At 35.5% G+C, this 16316-nt stretch overlaps 1 protein-coding gene across 3 annotated transcripts in view; it reads right to left on the bottom strand.

Moving 5' to 3' along the window:
* Oxsr1 (oxidative stress responsive 1) overlaps positions 1–16316 on the bottom strand; it is a 120702-nt gene that overhangs the window by 28918 nt on the left and 75468 nt on the right. For all 3 annotated transcript variants that reach the window (XM_005386597.2, XM_013515207.1, XM_013515206.1), the window contains 3 exons: positions 11659–11707; positions 11045–11110; positions 5492–5614 (listed from right to left, as the gene is read on the bottom strand). In XM_005386597.2, the coding sequence (XP_005386654.1) occupies positions 5492–5614; positions 11045–11110; positions 11659–11707 (238 nt within the window). The remainder of the gene's footprint in view (positions 1–5491; positions 5615–11044; positions 11111–11658; positions 11708–16316) is intronic.

The following is a 16316-nucleotide window of genomic DNA, read 5'->3' as shown; positions in this document are numbered from 1 at the left end:
CCTTGGTTGATCAGCTTTGTATGTGTATATCTGTTTTCATGAGAAACCACTTTGAAGATATCAATATGTAATACAACAAGCATTGTTAATTCCCTACCACTCTGTTTGTAACTCTGTACTGTCTGTACTGTTCCTTTGCTATTTTGTAAAATGTTGACTGTCTGTTAATATTTTCCTCCTTTTATTTTTAAAATAAATAAATAAATACAGTGGAGTACTACTCTGCCATAAGGAAGGATATGCTCAAGACATTTCTAGGAAATTGGATGGACCTTGAGACCATATTCCTAAATTAAATAAATTGGACACAAATGTGTAAATACCACAGTTTCTCTGGTGAGAAACCAAAAGAGTAAATAACGATCAAAATGTATAATCAACTTTGTAATAGAAAAAAATATGTTCAAATGGGAAGGGGAACAACACAAAAGTGAACGGAAAGGAAAAAAATTTTAAAAATGAGAAAAGAAGGAAAACACATCAACAAAGCTTTTATAAATGGGGAGGGGAGCAGGGAAATGGGGAAAAAAAACAAGTTATTTCATATACAGGGTACAAATTCTCTAGGATGAATGTGATTATTATGGATATGTTTAGATATATAAATATATATCTAAAATATACCAATAAAATCTGATTAAGAAATAAATTACAAATATTAAAAATAAAAATTTATGACATTATAAGACCATAATAACACAGACACTGCCATTAATATTCCTCTAACTACTCCCCATACTTATCCCATTGTTCTTGCCACTTTCTGAAGTAGTGCTGGAAGTCACCTTTTGTATCTTTACAAAAATATGAATGCTGCTGCCAAAGGTCATTCAACAGAAAAGCAGACTTGTGAAAACATTATAGTGCATCCTCATCCATTTTATTCACCAAATCTGACACTGTGCGACTTCTGGATTTTTCCCAAAGTCAAAATGAGTGCAGCATCAAGACAGCTACAGTAGTGCAACTAAAGACACTCACAGAAAAGGGCCTGTAGAACTATTTCAGAAAGTGGCAAAAATGATGGGATATATGTATTCAAAGCAAAGGGGAATATTCTGAGGGATATTAATGGCACTGTGTCTTTTACCATAATAAATATTTCAACATTCACTATATTTTCTTATTACATCTCATACACACGAGGCCCTAGAATCAATCTACAGTACTGTGGAGGTAAAAAGAATATAGCAACCCCTAATTCCACATACTCTATTTGATAGAATTCTTTCATGTGGAGTTTGTCTGATGCTTTTGCATGATTTGACTTATATGAATTTCCAGCTGGGAATCTATGTAATGACATGTCCTTCTTCAGCTATGAACTATTCATCTGCCCCTTACTTGGAGAGATTATTTTTAATCACTTGGTCAACAAACTTTCCAAATCCTCTAGCACAGTGATAATGAACCTTTCAGAGCCCATTTGCCAAACTGCAACCCAAAAGCGCCAACACTGCAATTAAATCTGAATATTGCAGTTTTAGTTTAGAAAAAACAACTCTACATTAACATCTACCTTAAAAGAAAAGTAACATGTGTGCCATAGGTTCATCACCACTGCTCTAGAATGTATTTGCTAACTTTTTCTCTTACTGCTAAGGGACACTTTAAGACCTTGAAAATACCCTGCTCATGAAACTGTCCCCCTTTATATAACACCCAGGGATGATTCTTCCCTGATTCAATTACAAGAGTTGAAAAATGATGATTTTTCTATCTCCAACATTCCTCCACATATACTACTCACCACTTGGAAGTCTATGGAGTGAAGAACATCCCCTTCCCTTTATTGATATATTGATTTATAATTAGAAAGCACTCACAGGTTCCTGATTCAGCTTCTATTTCTCTTTCCCAAGCCCTGAAACCAACTATTTCTCAAGGATCCCTGGTTCTTCTACTGAATCCTTCAGCTTTCCAGCATGCATTCCTCCACAACTGACTCCACAGCTGGCTATTTTAAGCTAAACTTATAAATGCTTTATATATTGCATATATATACATTTTTACGTACATATAAAATATTAAATCTGTTCCTCTCGTGAACCGTAACTGATACAACCGATAATTCACAACCATCCCAAGATTCTTTCTCATTTCGTCCTGTTTCATATTTATATTTCTCCTGTGTCATCATTAGAGTCTTGGCTCCCAAGATATTTACTCACTTGCTCAGTCCTCTAATGTGTCTACAAGAATTTCAAAACTTCCTGCATATCAACTATTAAAATAATCATAATAAAAGGACTCAAGATTTGTCTGAAGTTTTTTCTTTCTCCTGCCAATGCTACCCACAACTCAGAGCAGTCAAAATTGTACTCAAAGGCAACCTGGATTAGTTCTTTTTATATTGGAGTGCAGTTACTATGCTTGATACATTGTGTCAACTTGAGGAGTCTAGAAGCTTAACTAAATAACTCAGCAGTTCTACATCTTGGGGTGAAAAGGACATGCCCTTCCTGTTCTAGGATGTTGTTCATTGTGTCAACTCCAGAAGTTTAGAAGGTTAACTATGTGACTCAGCAGGGAGCCAGGGTCTTTACTTTGTATTCATCCTGAGCCTCTGCAAGAGGAGGGCCTGGAGATGGTGTGGGCTTGGGCCAACAGCCTGCAATAAAATATAAGGAGGGAAAAGAGGCTTGCTCCCCTCCCCTTTTTGCTCTTGCTTTCCCAGTCCCCAACCTTGGAGCCAGCTGATTATAGACTGAAACCTCCACAAACTGTAAGCTAAATAAAATTTCTTTCCTTAATTTTGGTCACTGGGTAGGTATTTTGTCTCAGCAAGGACAGAAGAGTAACCAAGATATATATTCACTTAAAATACAACTGCAGACAAAAGACAAGGACTAGATTTACCCTTGAGGGAGAAAAGAGGAGAGGGAAGGGAGCAAGAGAGGGAGGAAAGAAAGGAAGGGACTTGGGAAGGAGGAAGGAAAAAGGGAAGAGAGGTAAGATAAAAGTTAAAGAGGAGGGAGAAAGGGATGGAAGGATGAAAAGAAAAGAGAGGAGGAAAAAAAGACAAAATATACAAAGCAAAGGTTTTTAATCCACTGGACAGTAGTCAAAGACAAAGAGTGATCCCTCAAACACAGAAAACAGAAGTGGTTACACTTGCCCCAGCACACTGCCAAGATGATTCTTGCAGGGTATGGAGCTTTCCAGGGAAGGAGCCTAAATGCAATCCAGTGAACTGCCTGGATAAGAGACCAGGGAGACCAAGGCAGAAAAGACAAAGTACTGGATGCAAAGTGCTACACAGCGAGAACCCTAGAGATCTGCAGAAGGTCCCTAGAGTATTCAAAAGAACACATCAATAAATGTACATGAGGAAACAACATGAGATTAGGAAAAATATCGTATTTCCAACTAACTTTATTGTCTCAGAACAATGCTCAAGAAGATTTATACAATACAAAATTATTAGCATACACAAAGGTAAAATTCAGAATATCTGCCATCCAATTAAAGATTACTGTTTATGCACAGACAGGAAAACATTCCTCATGCCAGTAGGAAGAAAATAATCAACCACACAAAACTAATCCAGAACTCATTCCAACATGGATATTAGAATTAGCAGAAAAAGACATTAAAATAGTCATTACAAATGAATTACATATCTTTTAAAAGTTAAGTATAACTAGGGATGGTGGTACATGCTTGTAATTCCAGCACTCTAGAATAGGAGGCTCTCAAATCTGAGCCAGCAGGAGGCTCCCAAGTTTGAACTCAGCCAGACAACTTAGATGCTATCTCAAAACGTTTAAAAAAGGGCTTCAGATGTATTTTGGTTTGAAGGTCCCACATTCAATCCCCAGTACCACCAAAAAAACCAAAAAACAAAACAAAAAAAACTCTTCTAGCCTATTACAATGCCTGACATGAAAACAGGGTGAATGGGATTAGAAGCAAATTAGATACTGCAGAAGTTAATGAATTTGAAGGACAGCACAGAAACTATATGAGAATAACAGAAAGAAAGTAGAATTTTTAAAAACTGAAATGAGAATTAGTGAGCTGTGAAGACCATTTTTTAGTATAATATACATGTTACTGTAAGACAGAAAAAATATTTGAAGATATAATGGGTAAAGAATTTCCAAATTTCATAAAAACCATCTAAGCAGTTCAACAAATCCCAAGCTCAAGAAACACAAAAAATACACCTAGTTTTTAAAAAGAAAATAAAAATACACCTCAGTATAGCATAAACAAGTTGTTTTAAACCATTTGAAAAAAAAAATCTTAAAAACAACTAAAATATAAAGAAATGTTACTTATGAAAAAAGGATGTCACCATATTTCTAAGTGAAAACACAGAAGCAAGAAGATGGTAGAAAAATATCTTCAAATGATAGACTTATACATGATATATTTCAAAGCAGCTAGAAGAGTACAAAATTCCCAACACATAGAAATGCATGATGTTCGAAGAGATAGAAGTGCTTATTACCCTGATTTGATCATTACATATGGTATAGATTACATATGGTACCAGATTACTGTACTGTACCCCATAAAGATATACAAATATTTTATCAATAAAGTATATATTTTCAGTCACACTAAGGTTAGAATGATTCCAATGATAAATGAGCTTTTATTGAGAGCACTGAGGTAACATACTTATTTTAAAGTTATTTTTAAAATGTTAAACCCACACAATAGAGGGGCTTAATTTATGAAAACGTGGAAGTGATACAATTTAATAACAAAATAACAAACATTTAAAAATTACCACATAAGGAATGCAAAATTAAATTTAAAAAGACACTTTATAAAGACATTTACCTTTTCACATGTATGATATTTGCTCTCTCAGTTAACTGAAAGGTCTTTGAGGGCAAAAATTATGCCCATATTTGATACCTCTTAAAATCCTACAAGAATATCTGACCTATAATAAAACAGTAAATATTTGTTGTGGGCAGCTACTGAAAGTAAAAGGCCGTCAATCTGGAAATCTACAAACTACAAACAGATTTCTTCAAAACAAAGGTGAATGAAGGATCTTTTCAGACACAAAACCATGAAGAAATCATCACCAGCAGACTCACGACACATATGCGTGCACACACACAGACACCTAAGACACACATCCACGATATAACAACTAAACAAGAAGTTGGTGCACTGCTCTTCTTCAAGTAGAAGGATAACCAGGCTTCAGGAACAAAGATTTTTCTCAGAAAGCCTTCAATTTCAACATTCTTTTCTTGGGCAATGTGTACTTGGGCCATTAATCCTATCCAGTGTATTTTCATCTAGGATATATTTTTCATCTCTGGACTTGTTATGTACTCTAAATTTTACCACAGTCAAACAAATATACCAATCCTATTTTCTATGTAAATTACCTGGGCTCCTACTAACAAGCTGTTTAAAGATATTCTATCAGTAAAACTTTTATTCTTTACAGTTTAGCTAGTTAGAATATAAATAACGACCCACAGAAAATCCTAGCTGAAGAATACAGAACAAAACCTACCCTGAGTTGTGAAATTGCAGCTTTCCCTTCCTCACTTTCTTCATCAAATTCATCATCACTCCACTCCCAGCCTCCATCCTCTGTCTTATGAAGACGACCACTGGACCCTGGTACTCTCCGGACCTGCTCATTAGAAGACATGGGTTATGTGGTCTACCTTTACTAAACAGGAAAGTTTCTCTCCCTTCTATCACTTTAACCAATGAACTACGTAGCTATTATCCTCCTAAGTAAACCCATCCCTCACCAGCTCTCTATTCCCAATGTCCACTATGTCCTTAGTCACAACATTCTATAATCTGAATCCCAACAGTGTAAAATACTCATGTGAAGTCACAGGTCAAATCTGATTGTTTTAATGGCCTAAGGCATTTAAGGAAACGGGGGGGGGGGGGGGGGCAATGTGAATCCCCCAAAATAAACCCAAGAAGTATGCTCTTTTCTCTTTAATTTTTAAGTAACAATTAGACTTGCATATAGCTTCAACAGTATTTGAGCTACGAATCTTTTGTTAAGAAAACAGCAATTTCTAACCTCCATCTTCCCCACAGGCAACCACTTTTAACTCATTTTAGCTTATTCTTTTCAATTTGTACACATCCCTCCAATGTGTGTATAACATTACTCCTTGCGTTTTGTTTTGTTTTAGGAATTACCTATGGAACTCCCACCTACAGAAGACGAGAATTTAACTTTTTTTTTTTTTTTTTGGTTTTTTTCCGGTACCAGGGATTGAAGTCACAACCTTGCACTTGCTGGGCAGGCACTTTTCTTGATGTATTATAATTTTGGTTAGATCAATATTTGGTGTTTTCTTAGCACAATTCTATATAAGCTACTCACTGCTGAACCCTACTGTATAGGGCTCTTTGATGTGTGTCTTTTTTGTTAACCTCAAGCTTACTATCTATTCTCTCAGCTGGAGAGATCTCCTCTTATCACATTCTGTTAGTGCCACCTTCCTGAAAAAGTCCTTCCTTGGCCGAGCGTGGTGGCGCACGCCTGTAATACCAGCACTTGGGAGGCTGAGGCAGGAGGATCGTTGTGAGTTCAAGACCAGCCTGGGCTACATAAGTGAGTTCAAGGCCATCCCGAACTGCACAGCAAGACCCTGTCTCAAAAAGACAAAAAAAAAGTCCTTCCTTAAGGAAGCTCATTTTACTACTCTAAGTTGCCCTTAGTCTAACTCAGAGTGGCCTGAGCCTTGATCATTTTTTGGTATAAAAACTTCGAGACATAGAGTCCACTTGGCAACGGGCTTTCAGGTCCACTCCCAACTCTTGAGAGCTATTTCTCTCTTCTTAATAAACATTCCTCCTTTGTCTTTGACTTCAATCATTGATTTTATGAGATATAAACCCTGACAACACAATTAATTAAAACCAGACATTTCTAAACAACCCGATTCCATCACCATACTTCATTCATGATCTGGTTTGGGGTGAGAAAACAAAAAAGTCTAGAAATCAATTTTATTTCACGCTGGATGCAGTGGCATACATGTATAATCTCAGCACTTGGGAAGCTGAGGCAGGAAGACTAAATGTGAAACTAGCCTGGGCAAATTAGCAAGACTGCATCTCAAAAAAATGACCATTTTATTTCATAATTTTAAAGATAAATACTTTCACTGTGACCTAGCACAGGTATTACTGAATGTAGATGACTCCTGATCTTGTTTATGACATTTCGTCTCCTCTCTGGAAACCTATAGGATCTTCTTTCTTCCCTTCAGTATTGACTTATCACAGTGCACAGTGCATTATTAGGATTCACCTATTTTTATCCACTGTGCCAGTACCTTGAGTACCTAGGTACTCTTTCAATCTGGAAACATATGACTATTAGTAGTGGAAATCTTTCTCAACTTCTCTTTTCAATGATTTCCTTTTTCTGTTTCTCTCACTTCTGGAAATCTTTTTGCTCAAGTGAACTCTCTCAAATGATCCTCTACTATTTTCATCCTTTCTCTTCTGATACCAACTTCTAGGCTTTTGGGCTCTCCTTTCTGGGAAGTTTCCTCAACTTTATCTTACAAACTTTGTATTAAATTTTTTTTCACTTATATATTTTTTAATTTCTATGAGTTGTTTGTTTCGTTTGTTTGTTTGTGACAGAGTCTTGTTATGCAATTCAGGCTGGTCCTGAACTCACTATATGGACCCTGGCCGGCCTCAAACTTACAGCGATCCTCCTGCCTCAGCCTCCCAAGGGCTGGGATTATGGACATGCACCACCACATCCAGCTCTATAAGCTTTTTGTTGATGGTAGTAATATTTTCTGAAAGTTCATTTGAAAAATAATACTGCTATTGACATATTTGATATATAATAAAATCGGGCCACTAAAACATTACAATCCAATGATTTTTTGTATAATCAGTTTTGCAATCATCTCTGTAGCCAAATTTAGAACACTGTCATCACTGTCCCCCAAATACACCACAGCCATTAGCAGTCAGTCCATTTTTCTCTAACCATCCCCAGCCCTAGACAAACCACTATTCTTCTTTACATCTATACATTTGCCTATTCTGAATATTTCATACAGGTAGAATTATGTAATTCATGCTTTTTTTGTAAGTGCCTTTTTTTGCCAGCAAAATATTATTAAAGTTCATGTTGTAGCATGTGTTAGTACAGATGATCCTAGACTTCTGATGGAGTTGTGTTCCAATAAACCTGTAAGTTAGATACAGTGTAAGCTGGAAATCCCTTTAACCTAATGGAAATCCCTAACCTAATGAGTATCATAGTTAATAACACTCTACCAGGTGCTTCCTCTCACAACTGCAAGGCTGACGGAGCTGCAGCTCACTGCTGCTACCCAGCGTCTTCAGGGAACAGGACTACATACTTTAGCATACTTTAGGAAAATAAATTTGCAGTACGGTTTCTGCTCACTTTCACACAATCATAAAGTCAAAAAATTTTTAAGTCAAAACATCTTAAGTAGAGCATCTCTGTACTTCATTTTTTTACTACCAAACAATATTCATTGCATGAATGCAGCATATCTTACATAATCCATTCATTACTGGATGAACATTTGAGTTGTTTCCACTTTTTGGTTATTATAAATGATGGTGTCTGGAAGTAAATAGTACTACTAATTCCCTTACCTTGTGGGGGCTGTGTTGCATAAGGTAGCTTCTTAGCTTTCTTTAGTGCTGGCTTAGCATTTAAACTCCTCTAACTTACCAAGTCCTCTTAATCTTGGCAAATTGGTTGCAATTTTCATATCTATTCTCTCACAATTTGGGAAGCCTATCAATTTTCTTTTTATTCTCTTACTAGTTCTTTTAACAAGCAGAGAATGGAAATAAATGTAAGTATTCACAGTGCTATCTTTTTGAACCTCACTCTTAAATGACTACAGATATTCAATCAACTCCAAACAGATACTAAATCACCTCAGTTGGAATTCACTGCAAACAACTATGAACATCATTTAGTATGTATTCAAATTATTTGGAGAAAACATAGCAATGAACAAAAGCTCCTGTTCTCATTAAGTTTGTTCTACTGGTAGAAATAGAACAAAACATCTGCAAAATATGAGATGGTGATAAGCTTATTAAAGAAAAATTTTTAAAAAGGAAGGAAGAGAAAACAGTGGGAGGGAACTATTTCAGTTAACGTAGTCAGAGAAGACTATTCCAAGAAAGTGCTACTTGTGTGAGAGCTGACTTGAAGTGGACGAATGAGTCCAGTGAGTGTTTAAGCAAGTGGCTACCCAGGACAGTAATCTTCCAGGCTCCATGCCCCAGGGATTTACTTTCAATCAGTTTGGAGTGACACTACTTGTGTTTCTTTTCTTTTTGTTTTTCCAGTCCCCTGGTGACTCTGATGTGTAACCATGAATAGTAAGCACTGATAAAAGGAAGAACATCCCAGGAAAAAATATAGCAAATGAAAAGATTTTTAGGTGAGAGAACTTCTAATTGGGAGGTGGAATAAATGAAGTATAGGAAAACAGAAAACAGTAGTTTGTTGGTGCTTCTACAGAACTCCTCAGAAAGGAAAAATGGCCCCTAATAACTACATTTGAGCGATCACATTTGTGGAAAGCTACATCTCTAGGGTAGAGACAAATTAATTGTGCTCTTAGTATTTAATAAAAATATAATTTATTTAGTATTTAATAAAAATATTTAGTATTTAATAAAAATATAATTTCAAAGTATTTAATATACTTTTATGGCTCTTTATAAAGCAAAACTTTCTGGGTAATATCGTAATTCCAAAAACTGAGATTTATCAAAGAGAATAAGCCACTATTAAAATTACTCTCGCTTCCTGACTAATCCTACCACTGTCCGAATTACATTGAAGTATAAGAGTTTTACCTTCTGTTTCAAGTCTGTATCGCCAGACACCTCATTTCCTTCACACTGAATAAGACTGCTTTGAAAAAAGAAGAGTAGGGGGAAAGGAGGATTTTCTACCTACTGGAAGGGAAAAACTCACATATTTTGTCCTGAGAATTTAATGAATTTCCTATGCTCATATTATAAGCATAGAGATTTTAGAAATTATATATTCAAGAAGGTTAAGCTTGAGACATTTCCAGCTAAACAGATAAGCTTCAGACATTTCCAGTTAAATTGAGACCATACTCAAGTGAAATAAATTGGACACACATGTTTAAGTACCACAGTTTCTCTGGCATGAAAAACCAAAAATAAAGTGAGGAAAAAAATGTGTAATAGATACTGGGAAATGGAAAGAAAATGTTCAAATGAGAAGGGGGACAAGGGAGTGGGGAGGAAAAAAGGAAAGAAAAGAAAAAAAGAATAGAAGGAAAAAACAGAAACAAAGCTTTTGTAAATGAGGGGGAGAGGCATTGAAGAAGGGAAGGGAATGGGAAAAAAAAAGAATCAAGACCACTGGGTGTGGTGGCACACACCTGTAATCCCAGCACTCAGGAGGCTGAGGCAAGAGGATCGTTGCGAGTTCGAGACCAGCCTGGGCTACAGAGTGAGCTCAAGGCCAGCCTGAACTGCACAGCGAGACCCTGTCTCAAAACGACAAAAAAAAAAAAAAAAAAAAAGAATCAAGATGTATCATGTGCAGGTACAAATTCCCTATGATGAATGTGATTACTATGTATACCTAAAATGTACCAATAAAATTTTTTTTAAATGCAAAAAGAAAAAGAAATTATATATTCATAACGAAATTCTTGTGGTCTTTCTGAAAGTTTGGAGCTAAAAAATAAAAGGATACCATGACTTACATTCAATGCTATACATGCCATATAAAAATACAACTCACTCTAGAAGTTAGAAGTAGGGGATAAATTACCTTACCAATATTGTCCAGTGTCTCTTTTTATTCTGATAGACAACAGACTAATATCCAGGCATACTATAGATTAATAATATTTGCTGAATGAATGTACCAAACAGTGTTTTAGAAGAGTTGAAAGAAAATGAGTAATATAAATTTCTATTAACAGAGTATTAATTAACATTTACTTCCAAAATACAAAAATAAAGTAAATCTACCTGAAGCAGTTTCCTAAGAAAAATGAGTTAAATCCCCATTTACCTTTTTAGCTCTTTCTGAAATGGTAGGTGCTTTCTGCAATATTTTTTCTTGAAGAAATTCTTTATTCTGGAGGGAAAAAAATAAGCATGTCTTCTCATAAGAAGTTTTATTGACTCAAAACACTGACAGAGAAAAGTTCATACACAGTACAGTAACTGATTTATTAAGTTTGATGTAAAGTCCCATCCTTTTACTCTAAAGCTTCTACAGCACAGCACTGCCAAGGTTTTATAAATTGAGACAGAGCTTCAGTGTGCTGCGTGAGTCACTGTCTATGCAAAGACTGATTTACATGTACCTTTATTAGTCTCACATTTCCAACTACTACCTTTGGAAAATGAGATATTTGCTAATTTGTTAGTAAATCTTGACATGAGAGAACAATGACAAAAATAATACTCTTTAATGCTGTAAGTTCAATCCTACCTTTAATTTATACAAAAAATATACATTTACTAAATTCCAAAGCATCTTCATTACCAAAGATTGCATATACATAGTGACCTCAACAATTACTTTATCTACCATCATTCTTCCAAACATAATCACCTTAAGAAATGCAACCTATGAGCAGTGAACATATGTTCATATATTGAGGTGCTAAAATTTCCTACCTTTGCTTTCTGGAAAAATTTGTGCCTTAAAAGTTCTGCTGCTGTTGGTCTAAAACCAGAAAAGAAAGTTTTTACAGTTAATTCAAGTGTAATATGAGTTTCCACTTTCAAAAGTGAGAAAATGATTTCTTGAGAAGCCAAATAAAAATTCAGTATATTCCACTTTACTTACCTTACTAAAAAAATAAAAATAAAAAAGTAGGATAATCCTCATACAAGACACTGAGTAGAATAAAAAACTCAAAGTAGAAGGATTCTGATAATAATTATTATAGATTCTTTGGAAAATTCATTAGTGAAATGTTGCTTCTGGAAGAATGATTTCGTAGTGGCTCTAATGTATTTTTCCTAAAAAGCTAGACAATATTTATGTAGTATTTTTACCAAAGCATAAAAAGTATATTTAAACTTATAAAGGTGAAACAGACCTAATCAAGGCCCCATTTCTTGCTATATGGTTGTTGGACAGGTTTCAAATTAAAGCAACTAAGATTCTTAAAATTAGATTTCACACTTTCCCTTAAAACACTGGATACTCTAAAAGTGAAGTAGATTCTGCAGATTTAACCACAACTCAGTTTTTAACTCAGTTATGTACAATTTTTCATAGTTCTGTAAATTCATCATCATTCTTATGAGTTTTTTAAAAAGTATCAGAATTCAGTATGCAGAATTTTACACTTAAAAATCCACACCCAATCTTATCACATACTGATCATGTAATTCTGCAAAAATCACAATCACTCCAAGGTTCATTATTATGTACCCAAGTCTCCAGAGCAACAGTTTTACTTGTTTTCTAAGGCCAGGGCCTCACATATGCTAAGCAGGTGCTCCACTACTGAAGTACCTCCCAGCCTGAGCTGTAGTTCTTAAACACCACAATGCATTAGAATATTTGGGAGGTATTTTAAAACCATCAATTAGAGCAGAATGTTTGGGAGCAAAACACAGGTAGTTTTAAAATTTCCCCAGCTAGTTCCAAAGTGCATTCAAGCTTGAAAACCAGTGTTTCTGAGATTATAAAGATCAAGAAGGTGACTATATATGAAAGTGCTATGCAAACTGAAATCAGACATTACTATACTTATTCTGCCATTCAGTCAAGATTTCAGTATGTTTCAAGAATTTTCCCAACTTAGCTTTTTCACTATTTACTCCTTTCTCCAAGGTTCATTTCTTTCTTCTAAAAACATAACTTTTATAAGAGTTAAGTGATGTGACATGACTGGAAAACTCAATTTGGGGGTAAAAAGCATCTTGCTCACTCTTGAATGAGTTTGACTAAATGGAGAATTCTGGGTCAGCAGTTATTTTCTCTCAGTACTATTTAATTATAGGCTGGCTTGAGCTGGGCTTGGTGGCGCATGTCTGTAATCCCAGCACTCGGGAGGCTGAGGCAGGAAAATCACTTCGAGTCTGAGGCCAGCCTGGGCTACAAAGTGAGCTCAAGGCCAGCCTGAAGTGCATGACAAGACTTTTTTAAAAAAAAAAAAAAAAAAAAAAAAAAAAAACCTGGATGCTGTCTCAACTGTGGTTATAGAAGTTGTTAGGTTACCTGCTATCCTTTAGTAAGTGATCTGTTTCCTAAGGTTGCACATAAGAAGCTTACAATATTGCTTAGAATTTGGAGGAGATGGATCTTTGAAGATACAGGTCTTCAATAATGGAAAATTCTCCACTAGTACTTTTTTGAATTAAGCTTTCCCTATATTCTCTCTAGTCTCTCCTGATAAATTTGTAAGTGTATATGTATATGTACGTATTTCTGTATTTACACATATACAAGTTGAGTACTACTGATCTAAAAGCCCAAAATTCAAAATACTCCAAAATGAAAAATTTTTTGTGTGCCAAGATGATACCACTTAGCATGGAAAATCTCATGCCATGTAACTTTGTTTCATGCATAAAATTATCAACAACACTGTATGAAATGATCTTCAGTATACATGAAATATGAACTTTATGTTTACACTGCCGAAAATGCTCCCCAGCCAGTATACTTCAGTTTCTAGTTGCCCAGGTTCCTGTTTCACTGGCTGCTCCTGTCTCTTAGAAACAGCTGGTCACTATGATGCATAGATGGTCACTATAAAGTATACTGTATAAACTAATCCACAGTTGACAAGCTATTCTGCCTCTGTACTTCCTGCTTGCTTATCGCATATAAGCCCTGGATCACCAGAGCTCAGTGCCTCATACTGTGGGAATGATCCCAATCAGTGCCCATCGATGTAAATAAATCTGTCTTCAAATCCTAGGTGTCATTTCAGTGTTTCTGCTTGCCACTGTACCTAAAGTTTGGTTCCACCCCCTAAAATATCTCATTACATATATAAAAAATTTCAAAATCCAAATATCTGAAATTCCAAACACTTCTAGTCCCAAGCATCTCAGACAAGGGATATTCAATGTATACAAGTACGCATATACACACATTCACAAACACAGTTTTAGTTAAACAAAGTTTAATTTTGGTTTATAAACTGAATTAAATATCCTACATTTCCCAGGTTGCTTTTCTACATACTTATTTTGAAGCAATTTCAAAATTATAAAAGAGTATCCCAGACAGCACACAGTTCCCATATGCCCTCACCAGGTTCCATTAACATTTTACATGGAAATGATATAATTATCAAGGAACTAACTAAAATATTAACAATGGTGCACACTGTTAACCAAACTACACGCTTTATTCCAATTTCTCCCGTTTTCCCAGTTTGTCTTTGTTCTGCTGCAGTACACTAATGCAGGACACTCTGTTGCATTCCATCTCCATGTCATTAGTCTCCTTGATGAATACTTGTTAGATATTTTCTAGTGTATTCATCCATTTGGGTTTGTCTGATGTTTCCTCATTATAAAATGAAGTTATAAATTTCAATCAAGAATATTTCACACTGAGTTACAACTCCAGCCATTTTTATTTTGAAACATTAAATTGCCCAGGCTTGGCTCAAACTTGTGAGTCTCCTGCCTTGGTCTCCCAGAGTACTGGGATTGCAGACAGGCACCATCATGCTTTTAATTTTTCACTTCTAACAAAGTTCTTTCATTTTTTTGTCATGTTCATGGTTTTTTCTTATGGTTTTAATTTCTATTATAATTTTAATTTTTAAAGAAGCATTATTTCAGGGTCAGGCATGGTGGTCTGTAATCCCACCACTCAGGACACTGAGGCAGGAGGATTGCTCTGAGTTTAAGGTCAGGCTACAATGTGAGTTCAAGACCAGCCTAAACTGCACAGTGAAACCTTGTCTCAAAAAAAAAAAAAAAAAAAAAGACCAAAAAAAAAAGAAGAGTTCTTTCCACCTGGGGACACAGGTCAGTGACAGAGCACTTCCCTAGCATGCACAAGGCCTTGGGTTCAATCCTCAGCACAGAAAGAAAAAGAAAAAAAAAAAAAAAAAAAATGTATTTCATAGTGTTTCAAATATCACTGCATTTTCTAAATTTCTTGGAAGTTGGGAATGGCGGCGCATGGCATGCCTGTAATCTCGGCACTCAGAAGGTTGAGGCAGGAGGATTGTTGCAAGTTAGAGGCCAGCCTGGGCTATAAAGTGAGTTCAAGGCCAACCTGAACTGCATAGCGAGACCCTGTCTCAAAAAGACAAATGAAGAACTAATCCTTTTACTTATGTCTGCCAACTCTAATTCACAGTGTATTTTTTTTTTTTTTACCATGTATTATTATAATTTTAGAATGCAATCGTATCTTCAGTAGGGGATTCTGTGCAGAAATCATGGCACCTGGAGTTTGGAAGTATTCCTTTCATGCATTTCTAATATTGGTTTCAGCCAAAAATAAAATTGCTTGGCAACATTTTTTCTTTCTTTCTACTACTGTAGTTCGTGGATAACATGGGTAGTATGAATTTATACTCTCAACCTACAGAACTTCACAAAAACCTAGATTATTGAGAAGAGACTTATGTTGTCGGTGGGTGATAATGATGGACAGTTTTTATTCTGCATCCTTCACAGGCTATAGATTTCTGAAGATTTTAACCTTAAGCAGGATCTCAGTTCAAAGTTCCCTCTGCATAGGCTCAAGATCTCAATTCCACACAGCTATTCCACTTCAAAATAACTTTTCCAAAGACTTAAAGATATCCTATTACAGTGATACATGCATATCCATGTTCATAGCAGCACAACTCACAATATCAACATCTTGGAAGCAGCCTATATGACCATCAACAGACGACTGCATTTTAAACTGTGGTATTTATACACAGAGAACTACTATGTCATAAAGAAGAATAAATTTGAGTCATTTGTAGGAAAATGAATTCACCCTGAGACCATAATATTAAGTGAAATAAATCAGACATACAAGTTTAAGTATTGCATGATTTCTCTTATCTGAGAAATCCAACATGTAAATAAAGAGCAGAATAAAAGCTAGATAATAGAAAATTGGGGGGAGACAGATCTTTCACAAAAGGAGAGGGGACAAAGTGATGGAGGTGGAGAGGGAGGGTAGAGGAAAGGGATTTAAAAAAGAATTAAGATGTGTTCTATACATGTACCAACTCCCCATGAGGAGAGTCATTATATGCCGCAAACATGTACAAATAAAAATAAAAATTTTTTTAAAAAGGTGTCAATTCCAGTGTTCCACTGAAAGTGGCCACTAGATTAGTTGATAT

The sequence above is a fragment of the Chinchilla lanigera genome, unplaced genomic scaffold (genome assembly GCF_000276665.1).
Source record: "Chinchilla lanigera isolate Chin_1 unplaced genomic scaffold, ChiLan1.0 scaffold00026, whole genome shotgun sequence".
NCBI lineage: Eukaryota > Metazoa > Chordata > Mammalia > Rodentia > Chinchillidae > Chinchilla > Chinchilla lanigera.
Note: the sequence above shows the minus strand (reverse complement) of the source record. Positions and strands in the feature narration are given on the sequence as shown.